This window comes from Ammospiza caudacuta, chromosome 6 (assembly GCF_027887145.1).
Source record: "Ammospiza caudacuta isolate bAmmCau1 chromosome 6, bAmmCau1.pri, whole genome shotgun sequence".
Lineage (NCBI taxonomy): Eukaryota > Metazoa > Chordata > Aves > Passeriformes > Passerellidae > Ammospiza > Ammospiza caudacuta.
This window is the reverse complement of record NC_080598.1, coordinates 32969271-32985472: the sequence shown is the minus strand read 5'-3', so window position 1 is coordinate 32985472 and position 16202 is coordinate 32969271. Positions and strand designations below refer to the sequence as shown.

The window sequence follows — 16202 nt, the reverse complement described above, 5'->3', positions numbered from 1 at the left end:
AAAGACAAATACTAGCTGTCGGGCCTGAGTTCACATGCTGTTTCTTAGAATAGTTTCCTGATAGAGATTATCTACTTCTGCTGAAAGTGCTAAATTCCTGGAGTTTTCATTCCACTCAGTTGTTATTCCTATATCGATGTGATATGGATAAATTCACATTACCTGCCTTTTCTTCTTTTTCAGTACTGTCCTACTTGAGAATTATTTTTTTTCACTAATATCTAGAAATATATATAATTACTATCCCAATGTAATTTCATTATAAATGCAACTTTTATTTACTTTTGGCTTTCCAGAGTCAACACCACCTGATTTTTGGTAATCCTTGATTTCTACTTCCGTTTCCTGGCCTTCCAAACATAATTTTCTTTTTTTGGTATGTATTTTCTTCCATGCTTTATAAGTTCCTTGTATATATATAGGAACCTACTCTCTGTTGACTGTTTTGGCTAGAGGATAGTTTGCAATGAACTTTTACAGTTTTTTGCTTTTGCTTGAAAAACAAATCTAAATACATATTTACTTCTCTTTTTAATGTTATGCTAAATACTACAGTTTGATATTATAAAAATGAATTCTCTGTACTCTTTCTGTTTGTGAAATGTGTAGTTGTACTTAAAAGGTTCTTTTTCTCAGTGGGCAAACATTCAAAATAAATACCTTTGAATGTTCTGAGCTGTTTCCATTTCACTGGAAAGGAAGCTAATTTGGAGCCTCAGATGTAGCTGTGCAGCAGCCACCTTTCAGAGGGGCCCTGTGATGTGCTGCTCAAAGCAAGTGATTTATTATAGTTTTTCATTGCTATACATAGCTATGCACATACTGTAACTGAATAAAAATGCAGTAACAGAATGTACATAGAGTTATTTGAATGTCTATCCATGTGCATGTATAACTGTGCCTAGTGCACATGCATACTTTGGTTAGTACTTATGTGCATAGCAGTGCGTGGAATGCCAACAATTTGACCTTGGATGTCAAATTGTAACTGTTTCACTTCAGGCCTTTCCAATCAAACAGCCAACTGTTGTGGGAGGCTCTACCTGAGCGTTTGCACTGTTTTTCCACGCCATCCTCTCCCTTGCATTTTCAGAGCTGAGGGAGTTTGTGAGGCACCTGGAGGCAACTCCTCTTCACTCTACTTTCTTCCTGGCAGTCTTCCTCCTGCTGTCTCTGTGGTAACCAGTGCCAGGACCTGAGGAAATGGCCTGAAGTTGTGTCAGGGGAGATTTAGGTTAGCTATTGGAATAATGCTCTTCATGCAGAGGGTGATTGGGCACTGGAACAGGCTCCCCAGGGCTGTGGTCACAGCATCAAACCTGTTCAAGAGGTGTTTAGGAAAATGCCTTCCGGTACATGGTGTGACTCATGGTCCTGTGCAGAGCTAGGAGCTGGATTCGATGAGCCTTGCGCATCCCTTCCAGCTCAACTTATTCTGTGATTCTGTAATAATGACAGGCAAGGGAGTACAGGTTTTGTTAGACTGCATCAGGCATGTGGGATATGACTTGCTGCCCTTTTCTCCAGAAGATAATCCCAGAGAGAATGGTAATTAACATGGAAGAGGGGAAAGTGCTACTACAGCAGGTTTCCTGCTTGGATTATTCACAAAGTATTCACAGAATCATATCCTGGTTTGATGTTGTAAAAATGTCACTTTCGTGCAGGTGACAGCATCAGAGTTATTTTAGGCAAGCTGTGGAGGAACAGTCCTTGGCAATGAGCAAAAATCAAACAGGCAAGCAATAGAGCTTGGGCACATTTGTGTGAGTTTGCCACCTGCAGGTCCCACATTCCCTACTCTGCCCATTTCTGTCTCTGCAGTTCTGCTGCAGGCTCGTCTTCCACAGAGGATAATTGTACCACAGTGGAGCCAGGGATCTTGGTTTATTTCTGGTCACCCTAACACCAAGCTAAATTCAATTGCACTGTACACCCACCCCGAGGGAATTCCGTTTCCTATTTTGATATTTCAAGGACAAGATCCTTGAATAAAGCTTGACATGGTCATTACCCATTTTGCAGAAGAGGACATCCAGATACATGCAATGGCATGTTACCATCCCCAATGTGATGACACATGAGTGGACATGCTGCTTCCAGGGGCAGGGTAAACACAGTGGGTGGAGTTCTTGGAGAAGCCAAGGGGGCATATCTGTGGAATGGCTAATGGCAATTAAAAATTCCTTGTATATGGCAGTAGCAGTTTTGTTCAAAATCATCTTTGAGTGCAAAAGCCTGAACAGCAGGAATGGTTAAGCTTAACAGGATGCCAGTAAGACAAGCAAAAGGTACTGCTTCAATGGCATTTTTTAAAGGCGTTTAAGGACCTGTAAATCCTTTTAAAATTGCAGCATGATCTATATATGTGTATGAGAAGATCTCAGCTAGTTAGAAGTGATAGGGCTGGATCAATAACTACATGTTATATCTGAAGTGTGCTTTACTACTTCTGGAGTTAAATCTGGTGAGATTGCTTTTGGAGATTTGAGATTTGATCAGTATGTTATGAAGATGCATATTTACATCATGTATTTGCTTTGCAGCTCCTGGTTGCTAAATCCCCTGTTGCTCCATTCTCCACTTTTTTCTACACCATTGAGAAATCGGGCTTGATTCTTCAGGGTAAGACCAGAGCATTTGTTGTTTTGTCTTTTCAATTAGTATTTTAAGCAGACTGAATGTAGATAACAACAACTATTATTGAAAATTGTGCTGTTTGTACCACATTAAAACCCCACACATTTAAACATTTTGGTTAACAAGGGGACATTTTGCTGAATTCACTGTTTTCTCTTGGATTACACTAAATTGGTTCTTGCATTTTTCCATGGATCTAGAAATGGGCCCTGAAATTATTAACCAGGGCTCCTTGTTTTTCTCCAAGGTAAAGTGGAATGGTTTGGGTAACATGGGGCCCGATGGAATACGTTTCTTCAGGAGAAACATACCCATCTATCATTAATGGCCTGTGTTAATGAATGATTCTTCTTTAGCAAATGGCTTGGCATCAGTAAGAAAATTAATATCTGTTTTCTGTTTTTGTGGTCATTGTAATGCTAATGCCCAATGGTCTTAAATTATCCTCAGATTCTCTAGGATATGAAGTGTTATGCTGAAAAGCTGGATATTAATACCATGCTGACAGGGAACTAGGATTCCTTGTGGCTGTGTCCTGAATCATGTACTTCTAGACACAGCAAAGAGAGAAGTACAACTCTTCCCTTCTTTTCCCATTTATCCCTACAAACATCCTTACTTTTTGACAAACCTTCATAGATCAATTTTGTTCAGTTGATGTCTTTTGATATGCAGCCTGGCTCCTCATCACTGCATCAGTTTAACAGACTGAATAAAACTATCAGTGCCTGTCACTTTCTGTTCAGGGAGGACACTATGATGTGCAGCCAGGGCAATAAGACAAGTGAGTATAGCTGGTTCTCAGTTTCCAGTGATGGAGAATCACTGATCCCATGAGGCACTATGGACATTTTAAGGGATGTGAACAGTTCTGATTGCAAATTTCTCACATTCAAATAGGCTGTACAAGAATAATGACATATTTATATTTCCTAGTGACTCCATATGCTTACATCTCAGGTGATGTAAAATGTCAGAAAACAAATGAAATGAAATTGTTTTATGGTGTATTTTTGCTTCCATTTGATACAGCTACGTAATTGTAATGGCGGGGGAGGTGTCTATACAGCATTTCCTAAGCCTTTGGATACTATTTTCAGTATATGTTTAGATAGCATTTTGGGCTTTATTTGGTACTAGTAATTCTAAAAGTCTACAGGAACTAGAAACAATTTTTATTAGTTTAAATGGAGAGTACTTGCAAGAGTTGTTCTTGATGTGTTTTGTTTCAGTATAGGGCAAATGATAAGCTACTTTTCTATCTTGGATATCTTGAGTTACATAGATGTTTCTGGTCATTATTTTAAAAGGCAGACAGTTTCCTGCTCTGTCCTCAGGCCCCAATGTAGTGAAACTTTGGGAAAGAAAGTTTTCCTATTTCAGAAACAGAGAGACTTTGTTCAGAGTCAATCTTAATTTTTTCAGCTCTTTTCTGTGAGCCATGAATATAGCTTTCCCAGGGCTGAACCATACCTTTAAAGAACAAATAGGCCTGGTTACACATAATGATGGAACAGCACTCTGACAGGAGAACATCACTGGATTAAAAGTGTGGCAATTGCTCTTTTCCCTACACCCATGTGTTTCTGGGGGTTACACTTTAAACATCATTTGCCATTTTTCTACAAACAGATAAAACACCAGTTTGGATTTCTTTAAGTAATTGATGTATTTATATCAGGCATTCTTTGTGCATTTTGAAAGGCAACAAGAATATCTTCTCTGTGTGAGCCTTTTATTACTTTCTAACTACATAATTATGTTTCTATTTTAGATCTTTTTCTCCAAGATGGGTAGCAAAGAAGGGTATGGTTCCCCTAATAATGTGACCCAGACTCTTTTACAGAGACTTGTAAGCACTTACACATGAACCATCTCACTAATTTGTAAAAGTCAATATTGCATGGTCTCATCCCACATTTCAGTGATCATTATTTCTGTGGAAACAGGAAGTGAGCACCAGGAAATGTCTGGTTTGGATAAGATGCAGAAAGTGGCACCAGGCTGCCTTGTTCAAAAGATGCTAGAGTTTTTCTGAGAGTTGTACTTGGTGCTTCTTTCCAAAGGGAAGCTGGATGCAAGGTAAGGTGTGGAGGGACACCACAGAGCACTAACCAGTGGGATCTGTCCCCCAGCCCGCTCCCAAAGGCAACTCTGCCTTTCAGGCTTTGTACTTTGATTCCCTTGGTGTCAGGAGGTGAGCACATTGAGGGTGGCTGATGGGAACAAGTGGGTGGATGTGGGAACTGGTGAGAAGCAGCAGCTGGCTGAAGTGCCCAGGATTCTTTCTTTTTACTCAGGGGGTCCCATCCTGGGACCATTAACCAATAGGCCATAAACAAATTGATATCGGAAAATGTAGCTGGAAGCTCCCTGATTAGCAAGGGTGAATGGAGAATGAAAGACAAAGTGAAAGTGTGATTTAACAGTTCCACAAGCAATTTCCATTGCCACCTCTGAGGGATTAGGATGTGTGGAATAGGCTAAAAAAAAAAAAAAAATAGGAGGAGCTCCCCCCTGCTTTGTTCTGTGGGCTGGAGGATAATAAAACGGCAGGAGAGGCAGTGTGGCTAGTTAGGGATTTCACAGGCTGCTATTTGATGCAGTTTAAGGAGCCCTTCTGCTATTGTTGCAGTTAAAATGGGAAGCGGAACTGTTCTCCATTTGCAAAAATCTCCAGCGTCCTCAGGAAGAGGGCTGAGAGCAAAAGGCTATTAAGATGGTAATGCTGCCCCATTTGGAGGAGTGTATCAAAATCCTCTTTGTCAATGTAAATTGCTGCTCTGTTTCCCTGGTATCTTTGCATCTCATGGCCTCAGTGCAAGCACAGAAATTTTTGGAGGAGACCCTTGTGAAGGCAGAACTGCTTCTCTTTTATTCTCAGAGGAGATCTCCAGGCTGCCCAAGGGTCCCTTGGAGAAAAATTCTTTGCTTTTATAAACCTGAAGTGTTCAGGGATGAAGAGAATCCATTTATGCACTCACTCTTTTATTTCCACTTTCAGACTAGAGAAATGAAATGTGATGATTGAAAGGCAAGATTGGACAGTCAGAAATTTAGCAAAGAAAAGTCTTCAGCCTCCTCCCTTCATTCCTTCAAATTGCTCTGTGCTATAGCGGGAGTGGACTGGAACCTCAAAAATACCCTCAGTTGCCTTTACATTGCAATGCAGACTCATGTTATGTTCTGCCAATGTCATTCTTTGATGAACCTGAATTGTGAGTGCAGAATCTAGCCTGACAGCCAGTTTCTATTTTGTAGAGATCTTAGACAAAAAGGCCGAAACCTGGATCAAACACTGCAAAATATTGGAAGTTTTCCTGTCAGCTTTTGTTTGATGTTCTAGGAACTTGCTGCCACCTCCCTGTTTCAATACCAGTTGAACAGCAGCTTCCCTGTTTCAACCAGTTGCAGTGAGTGAAGTCATACCATTCAAAAGAAGAATAAAATTAAAAGAGCTCCAGATCTACTTGATTAGGAATGCAAGTTGTAAGATTATTTTTCTCCTTGGCTATGATATAATTTCTGTTTTGATTGGAGATTGCTAGCTGGTAATTCTGTTCTGGTATGACAGAAGAAATTTTAGTTGCTCTTGCCTAATTGCAGTTTCATTGAAATTTAATGTAGTGAATCCTAGGTTGGGCCAGCTGAACTAGAAGCTGCTACTTAGCTTCGTGCACACATATGTGAAAAAGATAGGCTAAATGAAACTGATTTGAAGCTGTATGCTGTGGATGATCATCCAAGTCTAGCTTTAGAAGGAGCAGAGTTCTGGGATATAAATAGGCAACAAGCCTAGCTGTTACCTACCAAGAGCTCAGCTGTTTGTGGAAGTCTCATTCCATCTCACTTAAGCAAATGCCTTCTGTTACCAAAGGAGGCTGCTGCGAAAGGAGTCGGGGACTCGGTGGCTCTTTGCCAGCTGAAGAGTCTGTTGCGACTCAATGCTTTAACTAAGTGGTTAACATTGCTCTTCATGGAAAAGCTCAGAAGCACTGAAAACATAAGGCAAATTCTATTCGTGAGCTGGGACGTGCTTTTGAATAATGATATCTTTTCAGTTTCATAGGGTTTAAAGATGGATAGAATTATCAGTTCATCCAAACTGACCTCCCATATATGATACATGTTTCCTTCAGGTACCTGATAACTTGGTTGCACTAAATAATTTCTTCTAGAAAAGTAATCACTATTAATTGCAGACATAAAGAAATGTGAGTTCCTAGTTTGCATTGATGGTATTTTCAAGTTTTAGCTACCTTGATGCAAAACCTGTGTTCTGTATTTCAGATTAGAATTTGTCTGCCTTCAGCTTTTGGCCTCAGTTCTTGTAAGGACCTTCAGTGCTAAAAAAAGCAGTGCTGCTGTTAAACGGTTGCCATTTTTCATGAGTGTACTTGCCATAATGATTTATCTTGCTATGTTTTACTCTTCCTTTTTGAAAGGTATAACTGTCTATAAATTTAACCTCAAAATTTCATGTCTCCCGCTGACTGGCTCCCAAATACCTTGTATTGCTAAAGGGAAGAGTTTGAGGGTTGTGCCACAGGGCTGAATAATTAGTTTATTAATCCACTCTTTCTGCTGCCCTCTTTTTCACTGCACACAAGCTGTCTGAACACAAGTGTGCTCACCTTGCATGTAATGTCCTATTGAGGCAGGTAACTTATTATATGTAGAAACAAAAGAATATGGCACTTGGAAGAGAGTGTCTTAAGTTTCACAGTAGTAAGGGAAAAGATCTACTAACAGCTAAATCTAGGGAAACCTTGGTACATTATGTTTCATTTGTCACTAAGGTAATGAAAGAGGCTCATTTTGATCTCTAAATAGCATAGGGTCTGGGTTTGTACTGCAGCATGGCAAACTGTCTCCAAAGTGCTATAACTAATTTCTATGGCTGAAGCAAGTGAAAAGTGCCTCATTTTATTTTGTAAAGAAACAAGTAGTGAGGTAGAAAAGGAATTCTGAAAGAAAGGGCAGCATTATTTGTATTGTATTGTGTGGGTTTGAACAGTGAAAGACAATGATTTACTGCATCAAAAGCTTTTATTCAATTGAAGAACTGTAACTATAAAGTGACCTTTGTCTGGAGCAACATGGATATAATCTGTAAAATGAAGCAGAGTTGTACTTGATGTGTGAATGGGTGGAAGACAGATTAATGGGAATAGAGTTGTGCATTGCTATTGAGATGGTAAAAGATTTGCAGTGCCACTGGTGATTTCCAGGCCTATTGGAGGGATAAAGATGAACTGATCATTGTTAGGATCTCTGTGGGGTGGAACCGTTTTTGCTGTATTCCCCACAGGACGCTGAAAGTCTCATGCTATTTCTAACAGGTTTGTAATAATGAGAGCAAAGAAACACTATCAATTTGTAGATTAAGTCCATCCTGGGACTAAGGAATGAGAAAAAATAAGACTGCCATCATCCCAATGCCAGCAACGTGACCCACACAGATATAGCTGACATCAATGAAAATGTCCTTTTGTTCAGGCAATTCATGGCATTTTGAGGAGTGAGTTACTAAACCTCTTTGCTTGGATGAGGGTGTCCTCATTAGATGGGTTTGTGAGAATTGTTCTACTGCTCTGCAGCAGCACTGCCAAAGCCTTGCTGGAGTTGCCAAACTCCATGGCTGTCAAATGAAGGAGGACAGAGAAAAAGAGCACAGATGCAAAACCAACTAAAAATGTTTATGATGAGAAATGGAAGGAAAACATTTTAATGGTGAATGAAGACTAGAGGCATCTTGGGTTTAGATCCAGTAGAAACCACAATAAACTGTAATTTCTATAAAATTAAATGTTTCTCTCTGCAAACGTGACCTTTCACATAGCGGCATAGTAGATAGGCAGTAGATTGACAGAGTTTCTGGCCATGTTGTTCCTGTGAGCTTAACTTGTGTGAGGATATTATGCTGGATAAATCCAGTTTAGCACAATGTTTTGAATTACCTGCTTATTTCTAAAGATTCATGTAAAGATACTGAAGATGCTTCTGTCTTGCACTTAAAGCCAAACATGTTCCTAAGTGCTTTACTACATTGCAGCTGAAGTACTAGCATTTAATTTGTCTGAAGTTCTACTAAATGTAACACGAAAAAAAGTTTTAGTGCAAGCAGTGTGCCAAATTTGTTCTCATTTATACAAGTGTTATTCAAAACTAATTTCTTTTATTCCAGTGTTGTTAAAACAATGAACTGAAGAGTGTAAGTCTGTTCCCCCTTTTCAAGGCTGGCGTAGGCTTCCTGGGACAAAATGACCTCACTTCAGAGAAATCTTCTCCTTACCAAGCTCTCTGTAATGAATTCCTGATCAAAGTGGGCTGCTCCCCTGGGTTTTCAGCATAGTGCTAAAGCAAATGGCCTTTTTTCCAAAAGGCTTTTAACATAAGGAGTGTAATTGTTTGTTGATTAGAGGTAGTGTCTGTGATTTGTGACAATATATTGTTCTGGGAACTGAACATTGTCAAGGAAGACTAAGACTTTACTAGTAATTGCCTGGATTTAATGTAGATGTCATATATTTCAAGCTACAGATTTGTAAAATAAGGTCAAATGTACCTAAAATGGACTTAATGTTCTTAAGCGAACACATTCATGAGTAGGAAGCTAAATAAGTGTCTGTTCAAAAACATGTTTTCCAGCCAGAGTAAAGGCTCACGCTTTTGTGTGCAGCTTATGAAGGTAAAAGACTGTTAAGTCTCAGTGATTTTTTCTTTTCTCATGTAGGCACAGCTAAGTTTCTTTTGCTATCCTCAAAGGTTATGTCTGTACTGGCTTCACCACTAACATGTTTGGTGAAGCCATCACTGATGCCATTTGATCTTGTGAAAATATAGTTAGCAATAGAGAGAGGACTATGACCCAAAATACTTACCCTTGGTAATATATGCAACTTTTCTTTAGCTGTAGGAATTTATGTATTACTAAAATCTTGTAAAATCCCTAAGTGTACAGCCTGTTTTCCAAAGAGAAATGCTGGACACTTTATTGCTGCCTCTGCTGAGGAAATCCAAAAGTTGCGTACAGTCTAAACTCTGGAAGTCTCCAGGGTGCAATTCTGCATAAGCAAGCACACTTGAATAGCACTTCATCAAAACTAGGAAACTTTGCCTGAGGAGAGGCTTACTAGCACGGGGATAACACTTAACAAATAGGGCTTCCACTGCTTTGACCCCAGTGCTGTTTTTCTTTTAAACTTTCTCTATGTTTTGAGAATTAACACACCCTGAACAACTTCATGTATCTCTGCATCTGATGTGTTGACTTGCCCTGTCACAGATTTAAATTATCTTCTCATATAATCTTAAATCTATCTTGATAAGATGGAATAGGAATATATAGCACTTTCTTAAAAACAGGCACATGTGATAAACCCTCTCAGCAAACAGTGGTTTACTTCAAATGCTTTTTCTCATTACAGTTGTTCCCTAAAATTCATAATGTTGGGCTGTTACTGGAAAGTATTTCCTGCAATGTTCTTTTGAACTTTAGCACTGCTTCTCAGTGTTTATGTTGTAATTAAACCAAACCTGGTCATTTGTCATTCAGTTCTGTGAAGACCCCTGAAAAACTTTTGAGATTAAATTTTGGGGCCAATAGAGTTAAAGAAGCATTATAGAGGTAAGAGAAGCAACAAGGTTAGCCAGCAGTTTGTTAGAGTGTGGTGTACCAGCCCAGGCTGTCCCTTGGTTTGCCCCCTGAATAACCCCAGAGGGTCTGCCTTAGGGCTCAGCACATAGGCAAGGCAGCACAAGCCTGCAGGGGTGAAGAGGAAGCAAAGGCAAATGATGCTACAATTAACAGTTCAACAAAAGGTGTTGCTGAAAAGATTTTACTTTACTGTCCACTGAATCTCATTTTCATGTAAATGTCCTAGTTTTTCAACTACAGAAACATTCTCCCATACTCTCCCAATGCTCTATGGAGGTGAACTTCCCAGAAGCAGCAGCTGAGATGTGAGGAGTGATGTTTCTAGAAAATGCTGGGGAATATTAGAGCCTGAGTAGTCTGAACTGAGTGCTGTGTGCTGGTGGAGACCTCAGCTGAGATATGTCTTACTGTTCAGTGAATAGGCTTAGAATAAGCAGGCTAAAATCCAAAGTTGTGAACACCAAGTTTTGCACTGGTAAAGATGTTCTGAGTGAATTTAGGGATGGGATGAGATAATTTCTTGGTAGCATATATAAATACTACATTCCTCCTTCAGACTGCATATGCTTGATGAAGGACTGCAGCCTTGAGACACAACAGGTGGGAACTGCACACCACATCTTTTACTTTTCTTCATGCTACATTTGTGCTGTGAGCGAATTACCCAAACAAGGTATTGGGCAGCCAGGCACATACATTGCAGCTGTGAGTCCTAGCTGGGAGCTAGACCATATCCTGTCTGCTGTGGCATGTGCTGAAGTCCACAGAGGAGCAGAACATCCTGTTTGCTTAGTTTTCTTTTGTCTGCCCCGTACCAGCACAGGGAGAATATTACTCTATATCTTTCCTCTTCTGCTCTGAAATTGGATCACAGCACTCATGATTTTGTTCAATAGCTGGAAATGCTGAGGATATCCGATTGCTGAGGTCTCTTATTTTAAACACCACATGTCAGGAAAAGTATGTGGGATCCCACCAGCATAGCACTGAAGGGTGCAGGATGCATCAACAGGAAAACCAAACAAAACATGAAGTGAAATTCATTTGAAAAGGGAAGGGACTCACAGACCACCAATCAGTAGTGTTTTAACTCTTCATATATATACAATAGGCCTTTTATTTTCCTTCAGTTCTTCTCAATATGCAAACTATCTTAAACTGATTTTTAGAGCTGCAGCTGTCACCAAAGGCAGTGGGACCTGGAGGTGCTCATTACCTTTGAAAATCGAGCCAATGTATTTGAATTCAGTAGTAAAAGCCAAAAGCACTAAATCAGGATGGTGAAAGCATAACTTTGATAGTTCTGTTATGTGATCCTGGCCACCTTCATGTTGGATACAGAGGCAGGGCCTCACACAGAGCACACCAGAGCTCAAAGGTATGTTGTTTCTTCTTTGCCTTTCAGCCTTCCTTCCCCTACAATTCTGTTGCCTTGCTTCATTACTGCAGTCCTTCCAGCTGAGTAACACCAGATAGAACTTTATTCAAGTTTAACAGAACTTAGATGAACTTTTATTCATCCAGAATACTTTGTTTTCCTTGAGAAAAAGGTTTTTTTTATCCAAGTGGTCCAGTTTGGCTAGCAGGACAAAAGATGGGCAGCCACCTGAGTCACAGTTTGATTTTCATTTGGAATATTTGTTGTGTCCTAGGAAAGGTTTGTAAGTAACGTATAAAAGTCAGAGCAAGCCCTGATTACTCTGATGCAGAATGAACTAAATTCCACTGTCACATCTGAGCACAAAGGGAATAAGGTGTCCCTCAAGCTGGTCCCAGCTGCCTGGGCTGAGAAAGGACATGGCTCTATCATTTAAGGGTACAGGAAAACTTAATACATAAACTGAATTTGAAAATTCAAGGCCTCTTCTGGCTGAAGGGGTAAGAGAGCTGGCCCACTGAGGGCTGCAGCCAACAGTGTGGCATTAATTTACAGGGAAAGCTTGTTTAAGTGGCCTTCTGTTACTGCTTGCCTCAGACTGGAAGCTTTCTCAGTTCATTGACTGTCTTTTTTTTTTTTTCATAGTGCCACATATTGTTGGTAAAATAAGGAAACTTGAAAACAGAGGAAGTAGAGGTAATGTCGATTTTGAAACACCAGCAGTTGAAAAGACCATTCACAGTTTCCTTTAAAACAAAACCAAGGGGTAAGATAATGCTAACCAGGGCTGGGTGCCCAAGAGAGCATCATAATGAAGCATCCACTGTTATTGTTCAACTCAGTGTTTGTTCTTCATGTGAACAAAAGGAAGGAAGAGCTCTGCTATCAGGCTGGAGAGGAAGGAGTCTTTGTTGCCCTTGGCTACCCTAACTTTAAATGTGAGGAAGCACAGGGCACTGCAGCATAACCTTTCTGCAGTATTAGATGAGGAAAATTGATAGTTCAGGAGGTTAAGGGCGGACACTGTTTCTCTAGGCTTCCCTTTCATGACAGCCCCAAATCAGGTATGGCAGTGCTGGTATTTATTTAGATCACGTGAGGTTTTTAAAACTTGGGTTTGAACCCCGGTACTTCTGCTTTGCTGCTTCTCTGCCGTGTGATTCTTCCTCTGCCTTGTTGCTCACCACAGCAGTAAGAGATGCCATTTCCTTATTGAATGTGACAGGCACCCAGTGTCCTGAGTGTAAAGTTCAGTCATGTTGCTGAATGTGTCTGCTAGAGACTGAGTCAGGTGTTTACTGTACTTCTCTGTTCCTGCTCTGCCCATAGATTTGTCTGCTGAAGCAGCAGAATTCCTGCCGTCCCTCTCCCCATCTTTCAAGTCAGGAGGATGACACACAGTCAGATTAGTGATAAGGCTTACCATGCTCAGAGCCATTGTTTCAGATTTTCAGATGATTCAGGCAATGACTGTGTCATCAGCTAACCTCAGGTTACAATTTAAAGATATCCCAGCAATCATGAAATTCTGATTAGCTTGCTGCGTGTTAGTTCTGCTCTGGCTTTGTCTAGTCCATGTACTACCTCTGCATTCCAAGAGGCATTGGAGAAACAGATTTGCATCCCATTAGAGGCAATGCTGTGGTGCTGGAATGTTTGAAAAATGTAGGTGCATATTTTGATTCTGATATCCAGAGTTCACTCCTTGTATATGATGCTTTGAAATTTCTGGACAGACAAGAAAAGCAGCCCACAAATATAGATCAGCTTTGTCTCCCATTCAAGGTGTATCCTTGCATTGATTTCCTGTTAATTCAAGGCCCATGATGTACAAAATGACGCTTCCACACATTTAAGTTAGAGTCGGTTTCCATAAATCTGCAATCTAATTCTTTTCACAACAGTATGTTTTGTGCAAGTTCTACCACCATTACTGTAGACAGAGAAAGAACATTACCTAGGTAAAATAGCCTTCTTTTGTTTTATGCAAGTGATCTGAGGGCTTGGTGATTTGTCATAGTGAAAAAAGCATCTGGTAAGAATGCAAAGAGAATAGGGAGAATCCCATTAAGCTACTGAGAGGGTCAAGTGTAAGAAATGTTCTTTAAGGTGTCACAGTAAGTCAACTATATACCATTAAAGGCAGGAGAATGAGGGCCTCAAATTAGATATTTGAGGTATGATTGGTTTGTGTGTAAAACCATGCTAGATACAGGAAGAAATAGATACTATATTGCATTGTTGATATTGTGGCTCTGAAAACCCACTAAGTTCAACACAGAAAATAGAAAAAAAGCTCTGAATGTCCTGAGAAATTAAATTAAGAAATGAAATTAATTCAAACCACTCACCAAAGGAGCCTTCTGAAAACAGGTTGGTTTTTATTTCACATAATAGATAGGAAAGCTCAGTAAAATGCTGAAAATCCAGATGGGCTAGTGGAGGAATGATTCTGCCTGTTCTTAGTTTTCTTATGTTACTAGCATCTTGAAATGTGGAGGTTTTTTGAAGGAAAAAATTCCAAGATTAGATTTAGCACATTTTAGTCAGGCTACAGCAAGTATACTCAGTTTACAAATACAAATGTTTTGTGTTTGTTTTCCTAATTACTATCCCTAGAAATTATTTGTTTCTTAAAAGCTAAAAGGACTTCTTTCCTTCTCACATATCATCATGAGTGGTTTTAATAGAATAAATTGTGTCTTTGCCAGTTTAAACAGTTGTCTTCAGTTAGGCCAGTCATGGTGGCTTATGTATACAGTTACAGTTTTTGTATTTGGGTGTTAAAATAAATCTGAAGAGGCATGGAAGAAACAGAACTTAGGTTTTTTGTGTACCCTTTTCTGAACAGAACTAGCAAGGCTGAGTGAGTGACTAGCATTCATTAGTGTGGCTGAGGACAATAGATGAGCTTCTGAATACTGTCAGGGAACAATAATCTTCAATAAAAGTAGGTGCTGGTTTGGTGCATCTATAATTAGAACTGCCTAGTACTGTGGAAAGTGTTTCTTCTCCCTCTTAGAGCCAGAGGGCCTGGCAAAATCTCCTTTGGGATGAAACTAGAACATTTATCTGAAAGTCTTCCTGGGTAAAGGACAACCCCATGACTTCCTTTATATAAACTGTTTTTATGACCATCCATGTCTAATAATTTTAACGTGCAGAGGATGTAAAACCCATGTAGCAGATACATGAGGATTGGAAGCCTTCTATTAAAGCCATGCCTGATGGAATTGCTCTCTGTTGGAGCAGTATCTTTGACAGACTTAAGCAGTGGTTTTAATTAAGAGTAAGGGTCCCATTGTAATAGATATGAGGGGTGGCAGTGGATAAGGCCATGATCTAACTGGAAAGAAGAGGAGGGTCATGGCCAGAAGAGTTCTGTGTTGCACTGCAGCAGTACAGGTCTTGCCATCATTAGTGTCTGGGGATACGCTAAGCTGTTGCATGGCTTCCTCCACAGCTTTTTCCTTGGAACCCGCCTTAGCCCGAGACTGCCCTAGGGTTAGGCTTAGGGCTGCGCCCAGGGTTTGGGGTTAGGGTTCCCCTTCCCACTGCCTCACCTTTGTACCTGTTTGGAAGGGGAAGGGTAATGCAATACCCTTTTTACAACACAAATCAATTTTACAACACAAATCAAAAGACAGCACTTCGATACAATGAAATTGGGTGTGATTTCTTCCTTTTCCTTGGATAGAGACTTACTGAACCCTAGGTGTGAGGAGAGAGGTGCAGTCCTTACGTGCATCCTCTAATAAATTTCTTCATCAATGGACTAGACTTGGTAACAGAACAGTTTGCTGTAGGAGAATGCTTAATCCTGCCTGTGCACAGATAGAAGCCTTTTATAAAAGAATCCTGTTAGAATTAGTAAACCTGTTACTGGGAAGAAATCAAGTGAACTGGTCTGACAAAAGAAACAAGAATAGATGACACAGTGTTAGTGAAAAACTGTTTTGTAAAGAAGCAAAATGGTTTTGTTTCCACAAGCTAGCAAAAGGGATATTGGTTGCTACAGCAGGAATCTAATGGCATCAGAATCACCAGCCTGCTTGTTTATTTGTAGGGATATGTTCAGTGAACATTTCAAGCACTCCAGGAAGAAAAGAGAGACTGAGGACTTAGCTGTGTTTTATTAACGTTTTCTTTCCAATAGAAATCAAGCTGAAGAAGACAACTGAAGATAAATCCTGATTTCACTTTATTATTAGTTGTTGAGATATGCATTTATCAGAAGAAATGAGAAACAGATACACCAGCAAACACATCTGGCCTTAGACTGGCCTTCAAGTCATCCAAAAAGAAGCACAAAATATGGAGTTGTTTACAGCCAGGCACTTAAAATCCCACACAGCTGCAAGGGTGAGGGGCAGCAGAATAAACTCTCAAGACAAGCTGACAACAGCTCCACTGCTGGGGTGCCCCTTTGCAGACGAGACAACAACAGATGAAGAAATCTTGAGAATGACCCAGAGCAGTGCTCATTAGTGAATGAAGCACAGGCAGGAAATGGGACAAGATTTC

At 40.1% G+C, this 16202-nt stretch overlaps 1 protein-coding gene across 4 annotated transcripts in view; it reads left to right on the top strand.

Moving 5' to 3' along the window:
• Positions 1–16202, top strand: part of RAD51B (RAD51 paralog B) — a 354337-nt gene that overhangs the window by 224531 nt on the left and 113604 nt on the right. For 3 of the 4 annotated variants that reach the window (XR_009274842.1, XM_058807286.1, XM_058807288.1), the window contains exon 9: positions 2547–2625. Coding sequence is in view for 3 of the 4 variants with exons in the window: in XM_058807286.1 (XP_058663269.1) it covers positions 2547–2625 (79 nt within the window). In the remaining variant the exon portion in view is untranslated. Of the gene's footprint in view, positions 1–296; positions 377–2546; positions 2626–16202 lie in introns of those variants that run through there. The other variant, XM_058807290.1, reaches the window with a different exon arrangement.